Source organism: Oncorhynchus gorbuscha, linkage group LG18 (genome assembly GCF_021184085.1).
Source record: "Oncorhynchus gorbuscha isolate QuinsamMale2020 ecotype Even-year linkage group LG18, OgorEven_v1.0, whole genome shotgun sequence".
In the NCBI taxonomy this organism is placed as follows: domain Eukaryota; kingdom Metazoa; phylum Chordata; class Actinopteri; order Salmoniformes; family Salmonidae; genus Oncorhynchus; species Oncorhynchus gorbuscha.
In genome coordinates, this window is record NC_060190.1 from 33451424 (window position 1) to 33476643 (window position 25220).

The 25220-nt window shown below is 44.2% G+C and overlaps 1 protein-coding gene across 2 annotated transcripts in view; it reads right to left on the bottom strand.

Annotated features, from left to right (window-relative positions):
• Positions 1-4289: 4289 nt before the first annotated feature.
• LOC124003083 (CMP-N-acetylneuraminate-beta-galactosamide-alpha-2,3-sialyltransferase 2-like) overlaps positions 4290-25220 on the bottom strand; it is a 58775-nt gene continuing 37844 nt past the window's right edge. The window contains exons 2-8 of one of the 2 annotated variants that reach the window (XM_046311129.1): positions 24417-24620; positions 23709-24093; positions 9323-9516; positions 7426-7605; positions 6716-6761; positions 6512-6631; positions 4290-5794 (exon numbers count right to left, since the gene is read on the bottom strand). In XM_046311129.1, the coding sequence (XP_046167085.1) occupies positions 5624-5794; positions 6512-6631; positions 6716-6761; positions 7426-7605; positions 9323-9516; positions 23709-24044 (1047 nt within the window). In that variant the 5' untranslated portion in view covers positions 24045-24093; positions 24417-24620 and the 3' untranslated portion in view covers positions 4290-5623. Of the gene's footprint in view, positions 5795-6511; positions 6632-6715; positions 6762-7425; positions 7606-9322; positions 9517-23708; positions 24621-25220 lie in introns of both variants that reach the window. The other variant, XM_046311128.1, reaches the window with a different exon arrangement.

The following is a 25220-nucleotide window of genomic DNA, read 5'->3' on the forward strand; positions in this document are numbered from 1 at the left end:
AGGCGATGAAAAAAATAAGCGCAAGGATGAACCTTATCGTCAGACTGGAAGCGCTGGGATAGAATGGCTCCCACGCCTACCTCTGAAGCGTCAACCTCGACAATGAATTGTCTAGTGACGTCAGGAGTAACGAGGATAGGAGCGGACGTAAAACGTTCTTTTAGAAGATCAAAAGCTCCCTGGGCGGAACCGGACCACTTAAAGCACGTCTTGACAGAAGTAAGAGCTGTGAGAGGGGCAGCAACTTGACCGAAATTACGAATGAAACGCCGATAGAAATTAGCGAAACCTAAAAAGCGCTGCAACTCGACACGTGACCTTGGAACGGGCCAATCACTGACAGCTTGGACCTTAGCGGAATCCATCTGAATGCCTTCAGAGGAAATAACGGAACCGAGAAAAGTAACGGAGGAGACATGAAAAGAGCACTTCTCAGACTTTACGTAGAGACAATTCTCTAAAAGGCGCTGTAGAACACGTCGAACGTGCTGAACATGAATCTCGAGTGACGGAGAAAAAATCAGGATATCGTCAAGATAGACAAAAACAAAGATGTTCAGCATGTCTCTCAGAACATCATTAACTAATGCCTGAAAAACAGCTGGCGCATTGGCGAGACCAAACGGCAGAACCCGGTACTCAAAATGCCCTAACGGAGTGTTAAACGCCGTTTTCCACTCGTCCCCCTCTCTGATGCGCACGAGATGGTAAGCGTTACGAAGGTCCAACTTAGTAAAGCACCTGGCTCCCTGCAGAATCTCGAAGGCTGATGACATAAGGGGAAGCGGATAACGATTCTTAACCGTTATGTCATTCAGCCCTCGATAATCCACGCAGGGGCGCAGAGTACCGTCCTTCTTCTTAACAAAAAGAACCCCGCCCCGGCCGGAGAGGAAGAAGGCACTATGGTACCGGCGTCAAGAGACACAGACAAATAATCCTCGAGAGCCTTACGTTCGGGAGCCGACAGAGAGTATAGTCTACCCCGAGGAGGAGTGGTCCCCGGAAGGAGATCAATACTACAATCATACGACCGGTGAGGAGGAAGGGAGTTGGCTCGGGACCGACTGAAGACCGTGCGCAGATCATGATATTCCTCCGGCACTCCTGTCAAATCGCCAGGTTCCTCCTGAGAAGTAGGGACAGAAGAAACGGGAGGGATGGCAGACATTAAACACTTCACATGACAAGAAACGTTCCAGGATAGGATAGAATTACTAGACCAATTAATAGAAGGATTATGACATACTAGCCAGGGATGACCCAAAACAACAGGTGTAAACGGTGAACGAAAAATCAAAAAAGAAATAGTCTCACTGTGGTTACCAGATACTGTGAGGGTTAAAGGTAGTGTCTCAAATCTGATACTGGGAAGATGACTACCATCTAAGGCGAACATGGGCGTAGGCTTCTCTAACTCTCTGAAAGGAATGTCATGTTTCCGAACCCATGCTTCGTCCATGAAACAACCCTCAGCCCCAGAGTCTATCAAGGCACTACATGTAGTAGCACCCGAACCGGTCCAGCGTAGATGGACCGACAAAGTAGTACAGGATCTTGATGGAGAGACTTGAGTAGTTGCGCTCACCTGTAGCCCTCCGCTTACAGATGAGCTCTGGCTTTTACTGGACATGAATTAACAAAATGTCCAGCAACTCCGCAATAGAGGCACAGGCGGTTGGTGATCCTCCGTTCCCTCTCCTTAGTCGAGATGCGAATCCCTCCCAGCTGCATGGGCTCAGACTCTGAGCCAGAGGAGGGAGATGGTTGCGATGCGGAGCAGGGAAACACCGTTGATGCGAGCTCTCTTCCACGAGCCCGGTGACGAAGATCTACCCGTCGTTCTATGCGGATGGCGAGAGCAATCAAAGAGTCCACATCTGAAGGAACCTCCCGGGAGAGAATCTCATCCTTAACCACTGCGTGGAGTCCCTCCAGAAAACGAGCGAGCAGCGCCGGCTCGTTCCACTCACTAGAGGCAGCAAGAGTGCGAAACTCAATAGAATAATCCGTTATGGACCGTTCACCTTGGCATAAGGAAGCCAGGGCCCTAGAAGCCTCCCTACCAAAAACTGAACGGTCAAAAACCCGAATCATCTCCTCTTTAAAGTTCTGGAACTTGTTAGAGCAATCAGCCCTTGCCTCCCAGATAGCTGTGCCCCATTCTCGAGCCCGGCCAGTAAGGAGTGAAATGACGTAAGCAACCCGAGCTCTCTCTCTAGAGTATGTGTTGGGTTGGAGAGAGAACACAATCTCACACTGCGTGAGAAAGGAGCGGCACTCAGTGGGCTGCCCGGAGTAGCAAGGTGGGTTATTAACCCTAGGTTCTGGAGGCTCGGCAGGCCAGGAAGTAACAGGTGGCACGAGACGTAGACTCTGGAACTGTCCAGAGAGGTCGGAAACCTGAGCGGCCAGGTTCTCCACGGCATGGCGAGCAGCAGACAATTCCTGCTCGTGTCTGCCGAGCATGGCTCCTTGGATCTCGACGGCAGTGTAACGAGCGTCTGAAGTCGCTGGGTCCATTCCTTGGTCGGTTCCTTCTGTCATGCAGGTGAAAGAGGACCCAAAAGCGACTTGGCGAAAACAGAGTCTTTAATCCAGTAAAGTAAATACAAACAAAAAACACAACTTTCACTCGAAATGACGAGGACAAACTGGAGACTCGATCTTGAACAGCAGGTGAACAGCAGGTTGCCTCGGGAAGGTACTTGAACCAGACAGACTCAGACACCTGCTCACCACGCAGCATCTGAGGAAAACACGACACGACAGGGCGATACACAAACACAGCACGGTGAATACTAGACAAGGAACCGACAGGACAGGAACGGAACACAAAGGAAGAAATAGGGACTCTAATCAGGGGAAAGGATCGGGAACAGGTGTGGGAAGACTAAATGATTGATTAGGGGAATAGGAACAGCTGGGAGCAGGAACGGAACGATAGAGAGAAGAGAGAGCGAGAGAGTGAGAGAGGGAGGGGGAGAGAGAGGGATAGAAAGAGGGAAAGAACCTAATAAGACCAGCAGAGGGAAACGAATAGAATGGGAAGCACAGGGACAAGACAAGATAATAAATGACAAAACATGACAATAGGAAGATAAAAATGTTGCACCGGTAATAATATGGGTCAGATCTTTTAAACTGGTTGGGCCAGAAGCAAGTTTTCACTGTGGTAATGGTGCAACCATGATGCTATCGAATCTGCACTCACTTTGTTATCTAGGGCACTCGGGAACAACGCTACTGCGAAGCCTTAACATGTAAACAATTATTATCTGGGAGATTTGTTTTCATAGTCTCACAGTGCTCCAGAAATAAAACTCTTGGTCGCACACAGAAACATATTTCATTGCACTTTAGAGACCTGCTGATAGGCCATAAATTCCCCATCTAAATTATGGATTGGATTCAATCCGTATCGCAGATGATCAGCGTTAAAATGTAAAGGTCATTTCTGATTGAGCCGACATATGCAGCATTTACCAGCATTTACCGTGAATGCAATCTCTGCGACCGTGGGAACATTGCCTTTCATTGTCAATAAAAGCAGGTCTTCGCGCTATAATAGCAGGTCTTCAGCGCTATGGATTGAATAGGGCCCCAACATAAAAAACATGCCTAACATCAATGGTTTGACTTGTGAGAGTCATTATTTCTAAAATCGATAGAGCCTACACTTTCTAGCACCACTTTGAAAAAATGCGGTAGGGATAATAAGGGAGCGGTCTGTGACGCACAAGAGCAGCCGCTCACCGATATGTCAGGTCATACTCAGTTACACTTCTAACACCTCCAAAACATCTGCTATATGCTCGATCTGATTCAATCTTGGCCCTTGTTCCATTCAGTCTCCATATCTGCATCAATGAGTCACCCACAACCAGGCCCTGATCATACTTTCCAGATTAGGTTTTTACCCTCGACAATATCCCTCGGCAGGCCCTGGCCAAGACGTACATCGCACAAGATGTAGAGCAGCAGGGAGAGAGAAAGAGAGAGGTAGATAAGAGTATGAGCACAGTGAACGAGTGAGGGAGAGGAAAGTTACTTAGGAAAGAAAACAATGGAAAGAAAGTATTGCGGGTCTAGTCCAACCTAAAGATTCCCTTTTGTAGTTGCACACACTACACAGCCTTCGTAACAAGTCAAGTTTTGCCCAAAGATATTGTGTCAAATTACACTGCCAGTCAAAGGGGTCACTGTATTTACCTACACAAGCATTTCATGTTGTTAAAAAAACGTAGGCCAGGATTCAATCTGTTTCAAAATTAAAAAGGGAGGCGGTGTGGTGATTGTTCAGTATGCTTTTATTTAATGTTTTTAAAGACACCACAGCTTCATCATAGTCACAAATACAAAGAAGGTATGGTTTCTTATGTTTTATTAAAAGTATTGTATTGGGTACCAATCTACTTTTGTTTTAAAAATCCTAAATGGTTTTGAGATTTTATTTAAAATAGGAGCCGACTTTGAAACAAACAAACTTAATGTTTAGTTAATGATGATATTAAAGTTGCATTCATTGTTTCTGGTTTTAATTGAAGGTGTTCATTTTTACTCATCGGGTCACAACTGTCTTATCAGTGGTCATAGATCATAACTCTAATAACAGCAGGACTCAGTCTTTGACACAAAGGTTCATACATCCGTATTAAAAAAAAGTTATCAAAACTCCCTGTTAAACTGGCTCAGAAGGCACATCACTGGAATCGCTCATATTGAAGTGTTCATTCTTTTTTAGAAATTAATCAGACATCTGGCTAGCCCGCCCCGCATCCCCCCCAAACAAGAATGTGGTATCATAGTGCAACATTAAGCAGACTGTTAATGACCACATTGTGTGTTCTCTCCATACACAGCGTTCAATATTTGTATTCCTTGGGATGGCAACACAAGTGACATTTCCATAATCTAAAACATGTTATTAGATCAAGTTCAGAGCAACATAATAATAGGCAACATAATTGGGTGTGAAAGCTGTACATTAATATGGTTTCATTGACTACTATGGCAGCTCAAAACTGTTTCTACAGAGACATTAAACCAATCCTTATAGTTCCAATGCAGTATAAATTATTGAATAAATTTGACTATAACTGTAACCTTTTACATCCTCACAAAGAAAAATACACACAGATGTGGTTTTTACACCCTTGCAACACAGGGCTTCTGTCCTTAATGCGGATTCTGTGGTTTACCCCTTCAGTCAAAGGCTCTCAGTTTCTTGAAGGGTTCTTCAGTATAAGGCTAGTTCGGTGCAGCATGCCGACACGTACAGAACAGGGAAGAAACTAAATAAGCTGGCTCAGCGTAAGCCGCTCCGCATACTTTCTATGTTCGTTTTAATGATCTGTCTAAAATGTGCATGTGTGGAGGTTATCCGTCCCTGTTAAAATGTATTTTCAGCCATTTATTATGCTGTTGACATGCAGTGCATGCTCAAATGACATGATTCAAGTTCTTGTTTTGGTCTGAGGACTTCTGTTTGTGGTTTTGGTTGTATGTGTAGCTCACAGTGCTAGTTTCAGAGACCAGGGCGCATCACAGGTTTCATGTCCCTCTTTGACGGTCTCTGACCACCACACCCAACACTAATGGCTTCGTCCACCCTAGCTCATTCTCATCTCTTGTGCAGCTTAATTTTGCCCTCTGTGTCCAGCTTTTGGATAACCTCCGTCTCAAAATCAGCATTGTGCACCCCAGTTTTCCTAAACGCACCAGCGTACTGGTTGTCCTCCCAGTAGTGGTGCCAGTTCCCCTGTTGGTCAGCTCCATAGCCAAACACAGACACCTGGAGAAGGACGGCAATGTTTAGCATTACTAGTGTTATTAGCATTATGTTTACTTTCAGCCAGGCTGATACTAAAGAGTAGTCCATTTCCACTGAGAATTTACCCCTCCCCCCAAAAAATCTGACCGTTTCCACATCTATGTCGCAGCTCAAGTGATTCACTGGGCTATGGCCTCAGTGGACCTGTTCTGACAAGGCGAGGCTAAATATACTTTTCAGCTTGCATTTACATAACATTGGCTTAGTATGAGCTTTTTAATTTTATTTTACCAGGTTAAGTTGACTGAGAACACATTCACAGTTACAGCAACGACCTGGGGAATAGTTACAGGGGAGAGGAGGGTGGATGAATGAGCCAATTGGAAGCTGGTGATGATTAGGTGGTCATGATGTTATGAGGGCCAGATTGGGAATTTAGCCAGGACACCTGGGTTACACAAAGGCAATGTTCCCAATCACTGGGGCATTGGGATATCTTTTTTTTTAGACCAGAGGAGCTAATCAATCACCTTCCACGGTTAACAGCATCTCACAAAGTAACTGTGTTGATATTGCAAAGTTTGTTGATTCTACTCTTCACAAGTCCTCAGTGTCAGCCCTGGTTATGGAAACACAGTTCCCCCCCAAAAATGACACTAGAGCTTACATTAACATAATCACTGGCGAGACACTAATGCTGCTATGGAAAAACCCCTATTGATGTCAAAGGATACTCACCTCATCGCAGATGTGAAGGGCAAATATAACTGCCAGCATGCCCGTGGAAGGGTATCTGCCATGGCGCTCTGTCCACCGGTCGTGGGTGTACTTAAAGAACGCTGGATTCACCACTATAACCTGCAAACGAGAGGGTGATTAGCTTTAACACACAAAACTAATCAACATTCATTCAATAGTTTTGCCCACCATGATAAGCCTTACCCTGTCCTTGTCAGCCTGTACCCGACCTTTCACCCTCATGTATGTCCTGAAGAAACATGCAGGGAAGACAACTATTTTATTTGACCTTTATTAAACAAGGTGGGTCAGTTGAGAACCAGTTCTCATTTATAATGATGGCCTAGCCAAGAGGCAAAACATTGTCACCATAAAAACATGAACATTCTAAATATAGACTAAAAGACCATTGTACTTGCCTACGGAGCAGCAAGAGGAAATGCCCCTCCCTACATTCAGGCTCTGCTTAAAACCTACACCCCAATCCGAGTACTTCGTTCTGCCACCTCTGGTCTCTTGGCCCTTCCACCCCTTCGGGAGGGCAGCTCCCACTCACACTGTGATATGTGGTTGTCCCACCTAGCTATCTTAAGACTAATGCACTAACTGTAAGCTGCTCTGGATAAGAGCATCTGCTACATGGCTAAAATGTCAATGTATAGACAAAGACAACAGTTACATCAAAAACAGACTACGACAAGGTCAAAAAGCTCAACAATGAATTACGCCATCTGTTGTAGTCAGTCAGACCCATACAATGCATTAGTCAGTTGAGTGCTTTGACAAGTGTTGTTGTGGTCGGTAGATGTGTGTTTGTAGTCAGTAATTGTGGTCAGTATTGTGTGGTTGTCGTCAGTAGTTGTACATTTGGGAGTGACAGTGAAAAGCTTGGGATTGGCAAAGAGTGGACCTACGTTTTGATCTCTCCCGTCGAAAGGGCACTGGCCACCCACTGTAGATCGCGGAGTTTAAAGGGCAGCAGAACTAGGTGGACCCCAGGGGCGATGTCCACTGCACTCTCAGGGTACATGAAGTGGTGCGTCGTTCTGTTGCCCACGTCGGCTTCAAACCCTGCTGTGGTGGCTTTATTCATCCTTTACAGCGAAGAGAGAACCATTGTTTCAGTTCACAGGCAGGTCATGAACCAATCTGTGCCGATGTGGCGTGCGAGGCAACAATCAGACACTGAATTAGATTTAACATGGTAGCCCTGCAGCTACTGGACTGTAGTGTATTTGTGAATTCATTCCAGACAGTCAGTCAACCACCTGATTTAACTAAGTATAGTCTTAATTGAATATGAATATGGTAATTGGGTCAGGTGGTTTGACGAGTGTCTGGAACTGAAGCCTGGTCACTGGTTCCTCAGGCTCAGTATGGCCTAATCCTGCCAAGGTGAATGGTTGTGGGTTGTTTGGATCATGGTGGGATTGTGTAATGCCACCTCCACGCCTTTAGACTATTGGTGTTAAGGCCATTTTACTGTGGTAATGGCCATGATGTGATAATCATGCTCGTTTGGACTATGTATTTGCATAGAAGTAGTTAAGGTTATTTAAGGGTTGTTTTGACTGATGGATTGGTTGTGTTGGGTCTAATGTTGCACGGTATACCGATACGTCGGTGCTTTTTCATACTAGAACATGAAAACCGGTTTGGTACTAACATTTGTGTTACTTTAGGTACTTCCGATGTCATAAGGTGAATGCGCCAATTTGTAAGTCGCTCTGGATAAGAGCGTCTGCTAAATGACTTACATGTAAATGTTCTGTCAAATGTGTCTCACGGATCAAGTCTGTCTACAGCGCACCTAGCCTGCACTGGGAGTCTAGGCTGTATCATGGTAGCTTCTCACTCATGCTGAACCGAAGTTAATACACTTCAATAATGCGACACGGCATCTTAAAACTGTTAACTACTGTTTATAAAACAATGTCCATATAGGCTAGAACACTTTACAATGCAAGATACCGGTAGCTTCCAGCTCTGTTAGGCCAACTTTTCTTGCTAGCTTACAGCTGAAGCTACTGTAACGTCAATTCACTACCCTAGTACTTTGTGTGCAAACCATAACGCAAAATGTTGGATTTCAAAGCTGATCGCTACCAAAACGTTATTCATTCACTTGGTCTCTAACTTCTCTCCAAAAGACTATCTATTCCCTCAGTGAACTGAAACGGTGTGTAGGGCTCTGATGGGCCGCCCCCCCTATTGCCTCATGAATGATGTCATTACTGGTTATAGAGACAGTGCACACTTCTTTAAAATAAGCTAATTCTATGCAAATGCTGTTGATCAGTACAATAAATTAAGTCCCAAATAGAAGGGAAACAGATTGCTTGTCAACTGTTCCCCCATGAAATCAGCCAAAATTAGTTCAATGCATGCACACTCCTATTGAATATGCATTCACCTGCATTGTGAATAGGCCTAGGCTACATCACGATTTACCCTGTTTATCAAGAGATGTATCATTCAATTAAATTATTACCGTTATGTAGTTATTGTTTTTACAAGAGTCAAATTAATTGTATGATTGTATAAATGATTAATTAATGCATACATACATTGCTGTCTCTGAAAATGTTTTACATACATATTTTTGAATGTAATGTTGTTGAACTCAAAACATGCCCAACGATTGAACAGAGCAGTAGCAGAGTTTATCTGTCTGGCTCAAGTGCCAGGATGTGCCTTCTTTTTTTGCCATGGTATCGTGTATTGTGATGGTATCAAGTATCGGGATACTAAACCTGGCATCGGTATAGAAGTCAAAATTACAGTATCGTGAAAACACTAGTTAGGTCATACCTTATGACACGGTTATGTGAGTCTATCAAGGAGCCGTATTGAGAGCCGAGCAGGTTTCCTGAGTTCCCCACCACTGCACACTTCCTGCACTGAGCTTGTTTGGGTTGGACATCCACGGCAGGGGGAGCGATGACCTGGAACATCTTCTGGATCACGTCATATATCGTCCGCTCATCGGTGGACCGCTGCAAAGCCTGATGGGAATGTTTAAAATTCACTTTAGGTGTGGGGTAACAATGATATCTCACAGGATTAAAGCCTGATTTGGCAAACAAACAAAAACAGGGCAATATATACAGTTGAAGTTGGAAGTTCACATACACTTAGGTTGGAGTCATTAAAACTAGTTTTGCTCCACAAAATTCTTGCTAACAAACTATAGTTTGGGCCTCCCGGGTGGCGCAGTGGCCTAGGGCACTGCATCACAGTGCTAGCTGTGCCACCAGAGACTCTGGGTTCGCGTTTCAGCCGGCCGTGACGGGGAAATCCGTGAGGCGACGCACAATTGGCCTTGCGTCGTCCGGGTTAGGCCAGTAGGGATATCCTTGTCTCATCGTGCAATAGCGACCCCTGTGGCGGGCTGGCCGCAGTGCGTGCAAACCAGGTCGCCAGGTGCACGGTGTTCCTCTGACACATTGGTGCGGCTGGCTTCTGGGTTGGATGCGCGCTGTGTTAAGAAGCAGTGCGGCTTGGTTGTGTAGTGTTTCGGAGGACGCATGGCTTTTGACCTTCGTCTCTCCCGAGACAAGATAGTAGCTACTAACAATTGGATACCACGAATTTGGGGAGAAAAGGGGGTAAAAATACATAAATAATAAAATAAACTATAGTTTTGGCAAGTCGGTTAGGACATCTACTTTGTGCATGACACAAGTAATTTTTCCAACAATTGTTAAGACGGATTATTTCACTTAGAATTCACTGTATCACAAATCATATGGGTCATACACTAAGTTGACTGTGTATGACAAGCTTGGAAAATTCCAGAAAATTATGTCATGGCTTTAGAAGCTTCTGATAGGCTAATTGACATCATTTGAGTCAATTGGAAATGTAACTGTGGATGTATTTCAAGGCCTACCTTCAAACTCAGTGCCTCTTTGCTTGACATCATGGGAAAATCAAAAGAAATCAGCCAAGACCTCCAAAAATTGTAGACCTCCACAAGTCTGGTTCATCCTTTGGAGCAATTTCCAAATGCCTGAAGGTACCGTGTTCATCTGTACAAACAATAGTACGCAAGTATAAACACCATGGGACCACGCAGGCATCATACCGCTTAGGAAGGTGACGCTTTCGGTCTCCTAGAGATGAACGTACTATGGTGCGAAATGTGCAAATAAATCCCAAAATAACAGCAAAGGACCTTGTGAAGATGCTGGGGGAAACAGGTACAACAGTATCTATATCCACAGTAAAACGAGTCCTATATCGACATAACCTGAAAGGCTGATCAGCAAGGAAGAAGCCACTGCTCCAAAACCACCAAAAAAAGCCAGACTACGGTTTGCAACTGGACATGGGGACAAAGATCGTACTTTTTGGAGAAATGTCCTTTGGTCTGATGAAACAAAAATATAACTGTTTGGCCATAATGACCGTCGTTATGTTTGGAGGAAAAAGGGGGAGGCTTGCAAGCCGAAGAATACAAGGTAAAACTGTGAAGCTAGGGGGTGGCAGCATCATGTTGTGGGATGCTTTGCTGCAGAAGGGATTGGTGAACTTCACAAAATAGATTGCATCATGAGGAAGAAAAATGATGTGGATATATTGAAGCAACATCTTAAGACATCAGTCAGGAAGTTAAAGTTAAAACGGGTCTTCCAAATGGACAATGACCCCAAGAATACTTCCAAAGTTGTGGCAAAATGGCTTAAGGCGAACAAAGTCAAGGTATTGGAGTGGCCATCACTAAGCCTTGACCTCAATCCTATAGAAAATGTGTGGGCAGAACTGAAAAAGCGTGTGCGAGCAAGGAGGCCTACAAACCTGACTCCATTACACCAGCTCTGTCAAGAGGAATGGGCCAAAATTCACCCAACTTATTGAGGGAAGTTTGTGGAAGGCTACCCGAAGTGTTTAACCCAAGTTAAACAATTTTAAGGCAATGCTACCAAATATGAATTGAGTGTATGTAAACTTCTGACCCACTGTGGTGAAATAAATTAAAGCTGAAATAAATCATTCTCTCTGCTATTATTCAGACATTAGACATTTCACATTCTTAAAATAAAGTGGTGAACCTAACTGACCTAAGACAGGGAATTTTTACTTGGATTAAATGTTAGGAATTGTGAAAAACTGAGTTTAAATGTGTTTGGCTAAGGTGTATGTAAACTTCCGACTTCAACAGTACACTGGCATGGCATTCTTATCAGACCAACTATGGCAACACAGTGTGTGTATGTCCTGACCACTGCTTTTCAGTGCCACGGGAGCCATCACAATGCCAAGCTTATTTTAGTGTTACTTTCGAAACCTTGAATGCCTCAAATTATCTTTAAATAAAACATGCTCAGACTGGTGAACGGCTTAAGGATGGCGTGCTCAGTCCCTTCAGGGAGTTTCTTTTGGAAAGTAATCACCCTGACGATTACAGTGCATGGAATCCACCGCAGTAGGTTTTAATGACATTTGGCCATGGAATGATGGTAGTAACAGAGCACATTTAGTTTTCACTGTGCAGCACAGAGGCTGTCTTTTCCAGATGTACTGGACGTTTGCCACGGAAGAAAATGTTGACTTCAAACATTGATATTTGCAGCATGCTTGAGAGATAAGAGTAGGACTACTAAGTCCCTCATAGGAATAAAATGATAACAGATGAGTATGTCTGGGAATACACACATTTCTCATGCATGTCAGCAAATTTTTGCTGGCCACGTCTTGATTTTTTTCAAATGACTGATTATTGAATGTTGGTGAACAGGACATGCAGTGTGTAACGGATGTGAAACAGCTAGCTTAGTTAGCGGTGGTGCGCGCTAAATAGCGTTTCAATCGGTGACATCACTTGCTCTGAGACCTTGAAGTAGTGGTTCTCCTTGCGGGTGACCGCGGGTGACTGTTGTTGATGTGTGCAGAGGGTCCCTGGTTCGCGCCCGGTTATGGGCGAGGGGACGGTCTAAAGTTATACTGCTACAAGTGCAATAAAAAAAGTATTTACCCCCTTTCAGATTTTCTCTAGTCTTGTATATTTTTTATACTGAATTTAAATCAGATCTTCAACCAAAACCTAATATTAAATAAAGGGAAACTGAGTGAACAAATAACAAAATGTTGATGCTTATTTCATTCATTTAATCAACAGACCCAATGTCCCTGTACGAAAAGTAAGAGAGGACCACAGTATGTGTCATAATACCCATAAAACTAAGAGGTCAAACAATGAATAAATGAGCTACATTTCTTTAAATTGAAAATGCTGTGAACTGTATTGTGCAAGTTTTAAATTGACACAAAACCTGTTAGCAAAGGTGTCAGCGAAAGATGACGTGCAGGAGTTTGCAGGGATTTGTGGTCTTGCATGATGTCTACTTTGATGCTTATTAGAGCACACCTTTTTATTTATTTTATTTTATTTCACCTTTATTTAACCAGGTAGGCAAGTTGAGAACAAGTTCTCATTTACAATTGCGACCTGGCCAAGATAAAGCAAAGCAGTTTGACAGATACAACGACACAGAGTTACACATGGAGTAAAACAAACATACAGTCAATAATACAGTATAAACAAGTCTATATACAATGTGAGCAAATGAGGTGAGAAGGGAGGTAAAGGCAAAAAGGCCATGGTGGCAAAGTAAATACAAAATAGCAAGTAAAACACTGGAATGGTAGTTTTGCAATGGAAGAATGTGCAAAGTAGACATAAAAATAATGGGGTGCAAAGGAGCAAAATAAATAAATAAATTAAATACAGTTGGGAAAGAGGTAGTTGTTTGGGCTAAATTATAGGTGGGCTATGTACAGGTGCAGTAATCTGTAAGATGCTCTGACAGTTGTTGCTTAAAGCTAGTGAGGGAGATAAGTGTTTCCAGTTTCAGAGATTTTTGCAGTTCATTCCAGTCACTGGCAGCAGAGAACTGGAAGGAGAGGCGGCCAAAGAAAGAATTGGTTTTGGGGGTGACCAGAGAGATATACCTGCTGGAGCGTGTGCTACAGGTGGGAGATGCTATGGTGACCAGCGAGCTGAGATAAGGGGGACTTTACCTAGCAGGGTCTTGTAGATGACATGGAGCCAGTGGGTTTGGCGACGAGTATGAAGCGAGGGCCAGCCAACGAGAGCGTACAGGTCGCAATGGTGGGTAGTATATGGGGCTTTGGTGACAAAACGGATTGCACTGTGATAGACTGCATCCAATTTGTTGAGTAGGGTATTGGAGGCTATTTTGTAAATGACATCGCCAAAGTCGAGGATTGGTAGGATGGTCAGTTTTACAAGGGTATGTTTGGCAGCATGAGTGAAGGATGCTTTGTTGCGAAATAGGAAGCCAATTCTAGATTTAACTTTGGATTGGAGATGTTTGATATGGGTCTGGAAGGAGAGTTTACAGTCTAACCAGACACCTAAGTATTTGTAGTTGTCCACGTATTCTAAGTCAGAGCCGTCCAGAGTAGTGATGTTGGACAGGCGGGTAGGTGCAGGTAGCGATCGGTTGAAGAGCATGGATTTAGTTTTACTTGTATTTAAGAGCAATTGGAGGCCACGGAAGGAGAGTTGTATGGCATTGAAGCTTGCCTGGAGGGTTGTTAACACAGTGTCCAAAGAAGGGCCGGAAGTATACAGAATGGTGTCGTCTGCGTAGAGGTGGATCAGGGACTCACCAGCAGCAAGAGCGACCTCATTGATGTATACAGAGAAGAGAGTCGGTCCAAGAATTGAACCCTGTGGCACCCCAATAGAGACTGCCAGAGGTCCGGACAGCAGACCCTCCGATTTGACACACTGAACTCTATCAGAGAAGTAGTTGGTGAACCAGGCGAGGCAATCATTTGAGAAACCAAGGCTGTCGAGTCTGCCGATGAGGATGTGGTGGTTGACAGAATCGAAAGCCTTGGCCAGATCAATGAATACGGCTGCACAGTAATGTTTCTTATCGATGGCGGTTAAGATATCGTTTAGGACCTTGAGCGTGGCTGAGGTGCACCCATGACCAGCCCTGAAACCAGGTTGCATAGCAGAGAAGGTATGGTGAGATTCGAAATGGTCGATAATCTGTTTGTTGACTTGGCTTTCGAAGACCTTAGAAAGGCATGGTAGGATAGAGATAGGTCTGTAGCAGTTTGGGTCAAGAGTGTCCCCCCCTTTGAAGAGGGGGATGACCGCAGCTGCTTTCCAATCTTTGGGAATCTCAGACGACACGAAAGAGAGGTTGAACAGGCTAGTAATAGGGGTGGCAACAATTTCGGCAGATAATTTTAGAAAGAAAGGGTCCAGATTGTCTAGCCCGGCTGATTTGTAGGGGTCCAGATTTTTCAGCTCTTTCAGAACATCAGCAGAATGGATTTGGGAGAAGGAGAAATGGGGAAGGCTTGGGCGAGTTGCTGTTGGGGGTGCAGTTCTGTTGACCGGGGTAGGAGTAGCCAGGTGGAAAGCATGGCCAGCCGTAGAAAAATGCTTATTGAAATTCTCAATTATGGTGGATTTATCAGTGGTGACAGTGTTTCCTATCTTCAGTGCAGTGGGCAGCTGGGAGGAGGTGTTCTTATTCTCCATGGACTTTACAGTGTCCCAGAACTTTTTTGAGTTAGTGTTGCAAGGAAGCAAATTTCTGCTTGAAAAAGCTAGCCTTGGCTTTTCTAACTGCCTGTGTATGACGGTTGCTAGCTTCCCTGAATAGCTGCATATCACGGGGGCTGTTCGATGCTAATGCAGAACGCCATAGGATGTTTTTGTGTTGGTTAAGGGCAGTCAGGTCTGGGGAGAACCAAGGGCTATATCTGTTCCTGGTTCTAAATTTCTTGAATGGGGCATGTTTATTTAAGATGGTTAGGAAGGCATTTAAAAAAAATATCCAGGCATCCTTTACTGACGGGATGAGATCAATATCCTTCCAGGATACCCCGGCCAGGTTGATTAGAAAGGCCTGCTCGCTTAAGTGTTTCAGGGAGCGTTTTACAGTGATGAGTGGAGGTCGTTTGACCGCTGACCCGTTACGGATGCAGGCAATGAGGCAGTGATCGCTGAGATCTTGGTTGAAGACAGCAGAGGTGTATTTAGAGGGGAAGTTGGTTAGGATGATATCTATGAGGGTGCCCGTGTTTAAGGCTTTGGGGGGGTACCTGGTAGGTTCATTGATAATTTGAGTGAGATTGAGGGCATCAAGTTTAGATTGTAGGATGGCTGGGGTGTTAAGCATGTTCCAGTTTAGGTCGCCTAGCAGCACGAGCTCTGAAGATAGATGGGGGGCAATCAGTTCACATATGGTGTCCAGAGCACAGCTGGGGGCAGAGGGTGGTCTATAGCAGGCGGCAACGGTGAGAGACTAGTTTTTAGAAAGGTGGATTTTTAGAAGTAGAAGTTCAAATTGTTTGGGTACAGACCTGGATAGTAGGACAGAACTCTGCAGGCTATCTTTGCAGTAGATTGCAACACCGCCCCCTTTGGCAGTTCTATCTTGTCTGAAAATGTTGTAATTTGGAATTAAAATTTCAGAATTTTTGGTGGTCTTCCTAAGCCAGGATTCAGACACAGCTAGAACATCCGGGTTGGCAGAGTGTGCTAAAGCAGTGAATAGAACAAACTTAGGGAGGAGGCTTCTAATGTTAACATGCATGAAACCAAGGCTATTACGGTTACAGAAGTCATCAAAAGAGAGCGCCTGGGGAATAGGAGTGGAGCTAGGCATTGCAGGGCCTGGATTCACCTCTACATCGCCAGAGGAACATAGGAGGAGAAGAATAAGGGTACGGCTAAAAGCAATAAGAATTGGTCGTCTATAACGTCTGGAACAGAGAGTAAAAGGAGGTTTCTGGGGGCGATAAAATAGCATCAAGGTATAATGTACAGACAAAGGTATGGTAGGATGTGAATACAGTGGAGGTAAACCTAGGTATTGAGTGATGAAGAGAGAGATATTGTCTCTAGAAACATCATTGAAACCAGGAGATGTCATTGCATGTGTGGGTGGTGGAACTAATAAATTGGATAATGTATAGTGAGCAGGACTAGAGGCTCTACAGTGAAATAAGCCAATAAACACTAACCAGAACAGCAATGGACAAGACATATTGACATTAAGGAGAGGAATCCTTAGTCGAGTGATCAAAAGAGTCCAGAGAGTGGAGTGGTTGGTTTCGGGGTCAAGGCGATTTAGACAGCTAGCCAGGACATCGGTAGCAAGCTAGCATAGGAAGGGGGTCTGTTGTTAGCCACCTCTTGCGTTCCGTCAGTAGATTAGTGGGGTTCCGTATGGTAGAGGGAATTAGTCCAAATCACACAACAACAAAAATAAAATAAAAACGATAGATATAGTTATAGAGGCCCAAGAATAAACATAATAATAATAATAAAAATAAATAAATTGTCCGATTGTCTATTCTGAGAGCTGCCGGTAAGACAGCTAACGGTTAGCAGGCCGCAGATGGGCGTTCAGGTAACGTTGAGATGGAGGAGCCAGCCGGATCTCCTTCGGGTAGACAACGTCGGCAGTCCAGTTGTGAAGGCCCGGTGGGGCTCCGCGTAGGCAGTAAAACGGGTCCGGATAGGTGACTGCAGCCCAGGAGTGATTGACGGAGCTCAGGAGTGATTTACGGAGCTGGCTAGCTCCGGAGTAATTGATGTTTGCTCCGGAATCGACGAGAGCAGATAGACACACGGATAGCAGCTGGCTAGCTGTGAGATCCGGGAATGAATGTCCAGAGAGCAGTTGAAATCCAAGGACATGGAGAGAAAAATTGGTCCGGTATGTTCCGTTCCGAGCCGCACTGTACAAAACTGGCGATAGATTTTCAAGCTAAAGGATAGCTGATGACCACAAACCGTGGTTAGCTGAATACTAACGATTTGCCAGTAAAGAAGCTAACTAGCTTCTGAACTAGCTTCTGATTAGCTTCTAGCTAGCTCCTGGCTATCTTCTGGCTAGCTTCTTGGAGTTTCTGGCTAGCTTCTGGCTAGCTTCTTGAAGGATTGCAGATTTGAGGTAAATAATACTTATTTATAAATATAAATTGGTGAGGCGGGTTGCAGGAGAGTGTTTTGAAGATGAGTTGATGGAAGATAAAAACAAATGTATGTGAAAAAAAGTTGTAAATATATATATATACAGGACACGACAAGACGAGGACAAAAGACGTCTGAACTGCTATGCCATCTCGGGGATGTGTCTGGGGGACCTCGTCTGTGTCTCGGGGACCTTGTCTGAGACAGATACACAGGGTAAACATATTTAAAAAAAAAACATTTTCTAAAATTCCCTATGGGAAAAATTAATGGTGGAAAAACGATTGGAACCACTTCCCTGTTTGACCGCTAGGTTTAATGAGTATTATGACACCTCCACTGTTGGTCTCTATAGCCCCCTTACTCTCAATAACTGGTTGTACCACCTTTAGCTGCAATGACTGTAATGAAACGCTTCCTGTAGTTGTTGATCAGTCTTTCACATCGCTGTGGAAGAAATTTTGCCCACTCAGCGACATTTGTGGGTTTTCGAGCATGAACAGCTCATTTCAGGTCCTGCCACAACATCTCAATCGGGTTTAGGTCTGGACTTTGACTAGTTCATTCCAAAACGTAAAATTGCTTTTCAGGCTTTCTGTAGACGCACTTGTGTGTTTTGGATCATTCTCTTGCTGCATGACCCAGCTGCACTTCACAGTGGCGACCCGTCATTCAGTGCTGTTTTGAGCAACACACTTTTAGGTAAAAAAAGAAATAATAATAATTGAGTTAATAACACTGACACGGTCGCCAGGTGTACAGTGTTTCCTCCGACACATTGTTGCAGCTGGCTTCCTGGTTAAGTGGGCACTGTGCCAAGAAGAAATGCGGCTTGGCTGAGTTGTGTTTCGGAGGACGCACGGCTCTCGACCCTCGCCACTCCTGAGTCTGTACGGGAGTTGCAGCGATGAGACAAGACTAACTACCAATTGGATCCCACGAAAATTGGGGAGAAAAAAGGGCTAAAAAAATTGTGCCCATCCAAGAAGGCTCAAAGTCATTGGCCACAGAATTACATCAAATCACATTATATTTACAGTAGCTTTGATTGGACTGATCATGTCAACATTTACTTTCAAAGTCTTAGCTAGCAGTCATCATCAGTTGTCATCAAGTTGACAATCTACTGGCAAATCCTTTTGAAATCCTTGTCATATGAAGAGAAATAATGAAGAGAAATTATAGATAAAACTTAACGGTGCTCATTGGCCATTGTACATAAAGATTACACAACAAGTTGGCAATCGCAAATTCAACAATGAGCCGTTTGGAAGGAATCCGTAGCTAACTGAAAGCGTTACAAAGAAACCACTAACATTAGCCTGCTATTCAATGGAGTGGTTGTGTTCCCCCCACCCCAAGTTTCCACCATAAATTCAGAGAATGCCAGACTTTGATGACAAAATTTGCGCACAAAGGACCGCTGCGCCACCTTCACAAGGTGAGTCCAAAAATGTATTGTATGTTGCTCCATAAATTATGTAACATGCAAGGGAGAAATCTATTCTGTAGCTAAGAAAGTAATACTAAGTATATATAGTGCTGTAAGCTGTTAGTAGCCCATGTGCCTCACCCTAATAATTTGGTCTATTTTCACCAACGCGGTATTGTAAACACATCGTTCGTGGCCCGGTTTGTGCTTGTTTGGCTACGTCTTTGACAGTGCTACTGATAGTATTGGTGGTGCTTGGCTTGCAAGTGCAAATTCAGCATGCACAACATTCTATAATATAATTGTGTTATTTGATGTGTCAAATTAAAAGCGTATTTAACGTGTCAAATAGTGTTATATGACGTGTATCTTTTTTGACACGCAAAGACCCAAACGGCGTTCAATCTACCTCACCCTAATAATTTGGTCTATTTTCACCTCTTAAATTTCACCTACTGTTCTAACTTGGTGGTGCACAAATCGCCTATAACCTGTTTAGAGAAATGTAATCATTGAATATTGTAAGAGCTTTCACTGTCTGTTTATATGTCCCATTTATTTATCCTACGGTTCTAACTTGTACAGGGAGTAAACTGTAAGAAACGGCCCATGTTCTGAATTCTGTCAAAAGTGCTGAACAAATAGTTATTGACTATGTCTGTTGTCGCTTGCTCATTGTCTTAAATCAAAATGACGGATTTTTGATTAACGTCCCCTTATGCCATAGTTTGTACATCTCAATTGTCAGTAGAAACCACATTTGTTTAAGCAAGTCTGTCATTTCAGCTATGTTTTTTTTAAAGGCATTAAATTAGGCTGAATTAACTGTTTCGATGCCAGACAAGGCTCAGATGAAAGCCAGGTGTAGCAGTGGTAAGCTGTTGAGACTGCTGTTGGGACAGTTTTATGTAGGCCCTACAGTTTGTGGGCACCATTTGTCACCGTTATCGTGCAATTAATGTATTGTTTAGTGTTGTGTAATGGCTTTGCTGGCATGCATCCCACATGTTTTGTTTGTTTGCACCACCAAGATTTACATGCTAAAATAGCCACTGGCACTTCAGCTCATGGACGGATGGCCTGACATTCTCCTGTAAATTATTTGATACAGAGCAGAATTCATGGTTCCTTCAACGAATACATGGTTCAGAATTCATGGTTCCTTCAACGATGGTCCTGAGGCAGCAAAGCATTCCCAAACCATCACACTACCACCACCAATTTCATCCACAGCGATGTGCGGGACTGATCAACAACTACAGGAAGCGTTTGGTTGCAGTCATTGCAGCTAAAGGTGGTACAACCAGTTGAGTGTAAAGGGGGCAATTATTTTTTCACACCGGATCTTGGGTGATGCATAACACTGTGTATTAAATAAATGTAATTAGTATTGTGTTATTTGTTCATTCGTAGTACGCATGATCTAATATCTAGAGGGTAGCAGCAGTGTCAAGGGGGGGGGCATAGCAAATAGTCTGGGTAGCCATTTGATTAGGTGTTCAGGGGTTTCATGGCTTGGGGGTAGAAGCTGTTTACAAGCCTCTTGGACCTAGACTTGGCGCTACGGTACCGCTTGTCATGCAGTAGCAGAGAGAACAGTCTATGACTAGGGTGGCTGGAGTCTTTGACAATTTTTAGGGCCTTCCTCTGACACCGCATGGTATAGAGGTCCTGGATGGCAGGAAGCTTGGCCCCAGTGATGTACTGGGCCGTACGCATTACCCTCTGTAGTGCCTTGCGGTCGGAGGCCGAGCAGTTGCCATACCAGGCAGTGATGCAATCAGTCGGGCTGCTCTCGATGGTGCAGCTGTAGAACCTTTTGAGGATCTGAGGACCCATGCCACATTTTTTCAGTCTCCCGAGGAGGGATAGGTTTTGTCATGCACTCTTCACGACTGTCTTGGTGTGCTGGGACCACGTTAGTTTGTTGGTGATGTGGACACCAAGGAACTTGAAGCACCATCAATGAGAATGGGGGTGTGCTCTGTCCTCCTTTTCCTGTAGTCCACAATCCTATCCTTTGTCTTGATCATGTTGAGGGAGAGGTTGTTGTCCTGGCACCACATGGCCCGGTCTCTGACCTCCTCCCTATAGGCTCTCATCATTGTCGGTGATCATCTGCAAACTTAATGATGGTGTTGGAGTCGTGCCTGGCCGTGCAGTCATGAGTGAACAGGGAGTACAGGAGGGGACTGAGCACGCACCCCTGAGGGACCCCTGTGTTGAGGATCAGCGTGGCGAATGTGTTGTGACCTACCCTTACCACCTGGGGGCGGCCCGTCAGGAAGTCCAGGATTTAGTTGCAGAGGGCAGTGTTTACTCACAGGGTCGTTAGCTTATTGACGCGCTTTGAGGGCACTATGGTGTTGAACGCTGAGCTGTAGTTAATGAATAGCATTCTCACACAGGTGTTCCTTTTGTCCAGGTGGGAAAGGGCAGTGTGGAGTGCAATAAAGATTGCATCATCTGTGGATCTGTTGAGGCGGTATGCAAATTGGACTGGGTCTTGTGTCTCTGGGATAATGGTGTTGATGTGAGCCAGCCTTTCAAAGCACTTCATGGCTACAGATGTGAGTGCTACGGGTCGGTAGTGGTTTAGGAAGGTTACCTTAGTGTTCATGGGCACAGGCACTATGGTGGTCTGCTTAAAACATGTTGGTATTACAGACTCAGAGAAGGAGAGGTTGAAAATGTCAGTGAAGACACTTGCCAGTTGGTCAGAGCATGTCCTGGTAATCCATCTGGCCCTGCGGCCTTGTGAATGTTGAGCTGTTTACAGGTCTTACTCACATCGGCTCCAGAGAGCGTGATCATACAGTCTTCTAGAACAGCTGATGCTCTCATGCATGTTTCAGTGTAAATTGCCTCGAAGTGAGCATAGAAGTATTTCAGCTCGTCTAGTAGGCTCGTGTGACTGCGCCGCTCTCGGCTGTGCTTCCCACTCTTTGAAAGCGGCAGCTATTGCCTTTAGCTCGGTGTGGATGTTGCCTATAATCCATAGCTTCTGGTTGGGGTATGTACTGTGTCACTGTGGGGACGACGTCTTCGATGCACTTATTGATGAAGCCAATGACAGATGTGGTGTACTCCTCACCGCCATCGGAGGAATCCTGGGAACATATTCCAATCTGTGCTAGCAAAACAGTCCTGTAGCTTAGCATCTGCTTTAACTGACCACTTTTTATTGATCTAGTCACGGGTGCTTCCTGTTTTAATTTTTGCTTGTACGCAGGAATCAGGAGGATAGAATTCTGGTCAGATTTGTCAAATGGAGGACGAGGGAGAGCTTTGTATGCGTCTCTGTGTGTGGAGTAAAGGTGTTTCCCCCCCTCTAGTTACACATTTAACATCCTGATAGAAATTTGGTAAAATGGATTTAAGTTTCCCTGCATTAAAGTTCCCGGCTACTAGAAGTGCCTCTGGGTGAGCGTTTTCTTTTTTGCTTATTGGCGGAATACATCTCATTCTATGCTGTCTTAGTGCCATCCTCTGACTGTGGTGGTATGTAAACAGATACAAAGAATACAGATTAAAACTCTCTAGGTAGGTAGTGTGGTCTACAGCTTATCTTGAGATACTCTACCTCAGGCGAGCAATAGCTCGAAACGTCCTTAGATATTGTGCACTAGCTGTTATTTACAAAAATACATAGTCCGCGACCCCTTGTCTCACCATCACTCATCCTGCCGGTGAAGTGTATAACCAGCCAGCTGTATGTTGATATTGTCGTCATTCAGCCACATCTCCGTGAAGCATAAGATATTACAGTATTGAATGTCCCGTTGGTAGTTTAATCTTCCACGTAAGTCATCTATTTTATTGTCCAAGATTGCACGTTTACTAGCAGAATGGAATGAATTGGGGGTTTATTCGATCGCTTACGAATTCTCAGAAGGCAGCCCGCCCTCCGGACTCTTTTTCTCCACCTCCTCTTCCCGCAAATCATGGGGATGTGGGCCTGTTCCGGAGAAAGCAGTATATCGTTCACGTCGGCCTCATCAGACTCGTTAAAGGAAAAAAAGGATTCTGCCAGTCCGTGGAGAGTAATTGCAGTCCTGATGTCCAGAAATTATTTCCAGGCATAAGAGACAGTAGTGGCAACATTATGTACAAAATAGGTATTTTTTATTTATTTACAAACAACGCAAATAAACTAACAAAAAAACACACTCGGTTGGATACCATCTTACCATTTTGTCATCACCAGACTGACTTTAGTTGCAGTATAACATTAGCTAGCTAGCTAAGATTGAGGCGAGACCTCCAGATTTTAGCTAGCTAACATTTGCATATCTTGCTATTTTTGATGAACTTTGCAAGCTAATGACAACATTGCCATCTGTCTAAAGTAAATTTGACAACATGATGATGCTGGTAAAGTTGTTTCCTATGAAATATGTGCCTACTTTAGCAATGTCATAGTATTCCCAAGCCCCTATAATGTAATTTAGACTAAACAGTCATTAGCCCTGTTTAAAGTCATTAGCCCCCGTTCCACATTAGAGCATCAATATGGCTGTGGCATCTTTAGAACGTTGATAACAAAGACACGACTGAGTGACCCATAAATAGTGATACAAATGTATTACATTGTACTGATGTACTAATATTAATGTACTGGACAGATATTGTTTGGGAAAGTGACAGATTCATTCATATTTTTGCTTCATTTGTCATATATTTTTTTTGCTGTATAATCCTACACCTTTAACAATTGGTTGACCGGTTTTGGCCACATACAGTATATAACCACACTATTTGGCCCCTCTCATCAATAATAAACGTCTTACCAGCCACCACTTCAGGGCCAGGGGGTCCATGTTGTTGTCTCCGTCTGTGAGAAAGGGCTGCTGCTGGGGGTCATAGTGCTGAGCAAACCACTCTGAGACCTCCATGTCTGCTATGCAGGACGGACACCCACATATCCTGTCCGGGCTGGGCACCGTGGCACTCGGTGGAGCCCATGTTCGGTTAACAGCGTGTCCATGCACAGTCCTGGAGGTAGCATGGGTCTCCATCAAAGTCAAAGACAGGATGTTGTTCTTCTGAATGGTGTGGGTGGCAATCATGACAAAGAGGATCCCACCAAACAGAGCAAACAGGCACAACTTCCTCTTGGAGAGCATGACTGGACTGTTTGAGCCAGTGCCCTGGGTAAAAGGCAACCTAGACAACCTAAAATTAAAGCAGTAAGCAGTGTTGATTTCTTGGCACCACTGCTCTGTGAATATACTTTGTCAGTGGAGTCGAGGGTAAGAACCAGACACATTCAGCAAATATATCAGGAATCTCCCTGTTTTTACAGCCAGAGGGAAGGTACACTTCTTAAAATTACTGGCAAGTTATACATGTAACAAACATGCAGAATAATTAGTTGATACCAGAGTTTATAAAGGAAAGAGGGGGTTTGCTGGATTGTGACCTTGACCTAATGTGTCCTATTTGGCCATGCTGGTCTGCCACAGGAAGAGAAGAGTGAGTTTGAGTAAAAGACTTGCCCGAATACTTTTGTCTGCCGCTTAAGAAGAGACACTGCCTTGCCCTGCTCAAGGCGATCGGCAAGGAAATTAAAAAGAGGATGGTTAAAAATAGAGCCTTCGTTTTCCAAACACCCTGTCCAGACCAAAGGCGGCCCCTCATTGGTTCAACCTCATGTTTCTCTCCAGAGCTCTGGTCTGCATGCGCTGCACAACTTCCTGCTCCTAGAAGACAAACACATACAGATATCAGCATCTGAAAAAAAGAAAGTAAAACCAAGATGCTTAGGAAATAATTAAAACGGGGAGAGAAATCAATTACTCCAAGAATCACATACTGAACAGTCACCGCAGCCTTTGATTAAACTCCCCATCCATGCAGGGCTCAATACATAATCTTGAAAACATCAATCAAACTCATACTGTGTGGATGGCCATACTGTGTGAGCCTTCTGTTGTTAGAACCTTTCTCCTGTTGTGGCACAGAAAGATGAAGCCTCTTTCTTCACATTGAATTCTCAGAGCACAACACGATCATCTATGGAGAAGAAAGCCAGAACAACTTGCCTCTATGCAAGCAGTAGAAACACAATGACTAAGTCGAAGTGTCCGCTCTGCACACACGTTCATGAATAAAGTCACACGCTGGCTCTGCATTAATGCAACTCCTACAGATACACTGCCTGCATAAACTGTAGCTACAGCTGTCAGGAAACACAAATAGAAACCTTCTTGCCTTTGTTAAGAGACCATTAACCATTAAGTAAGGCTTTCAAATTGATGCTAGTCAAACATACCAACTCCCGTGGCTCCCTTCCAGTGGCT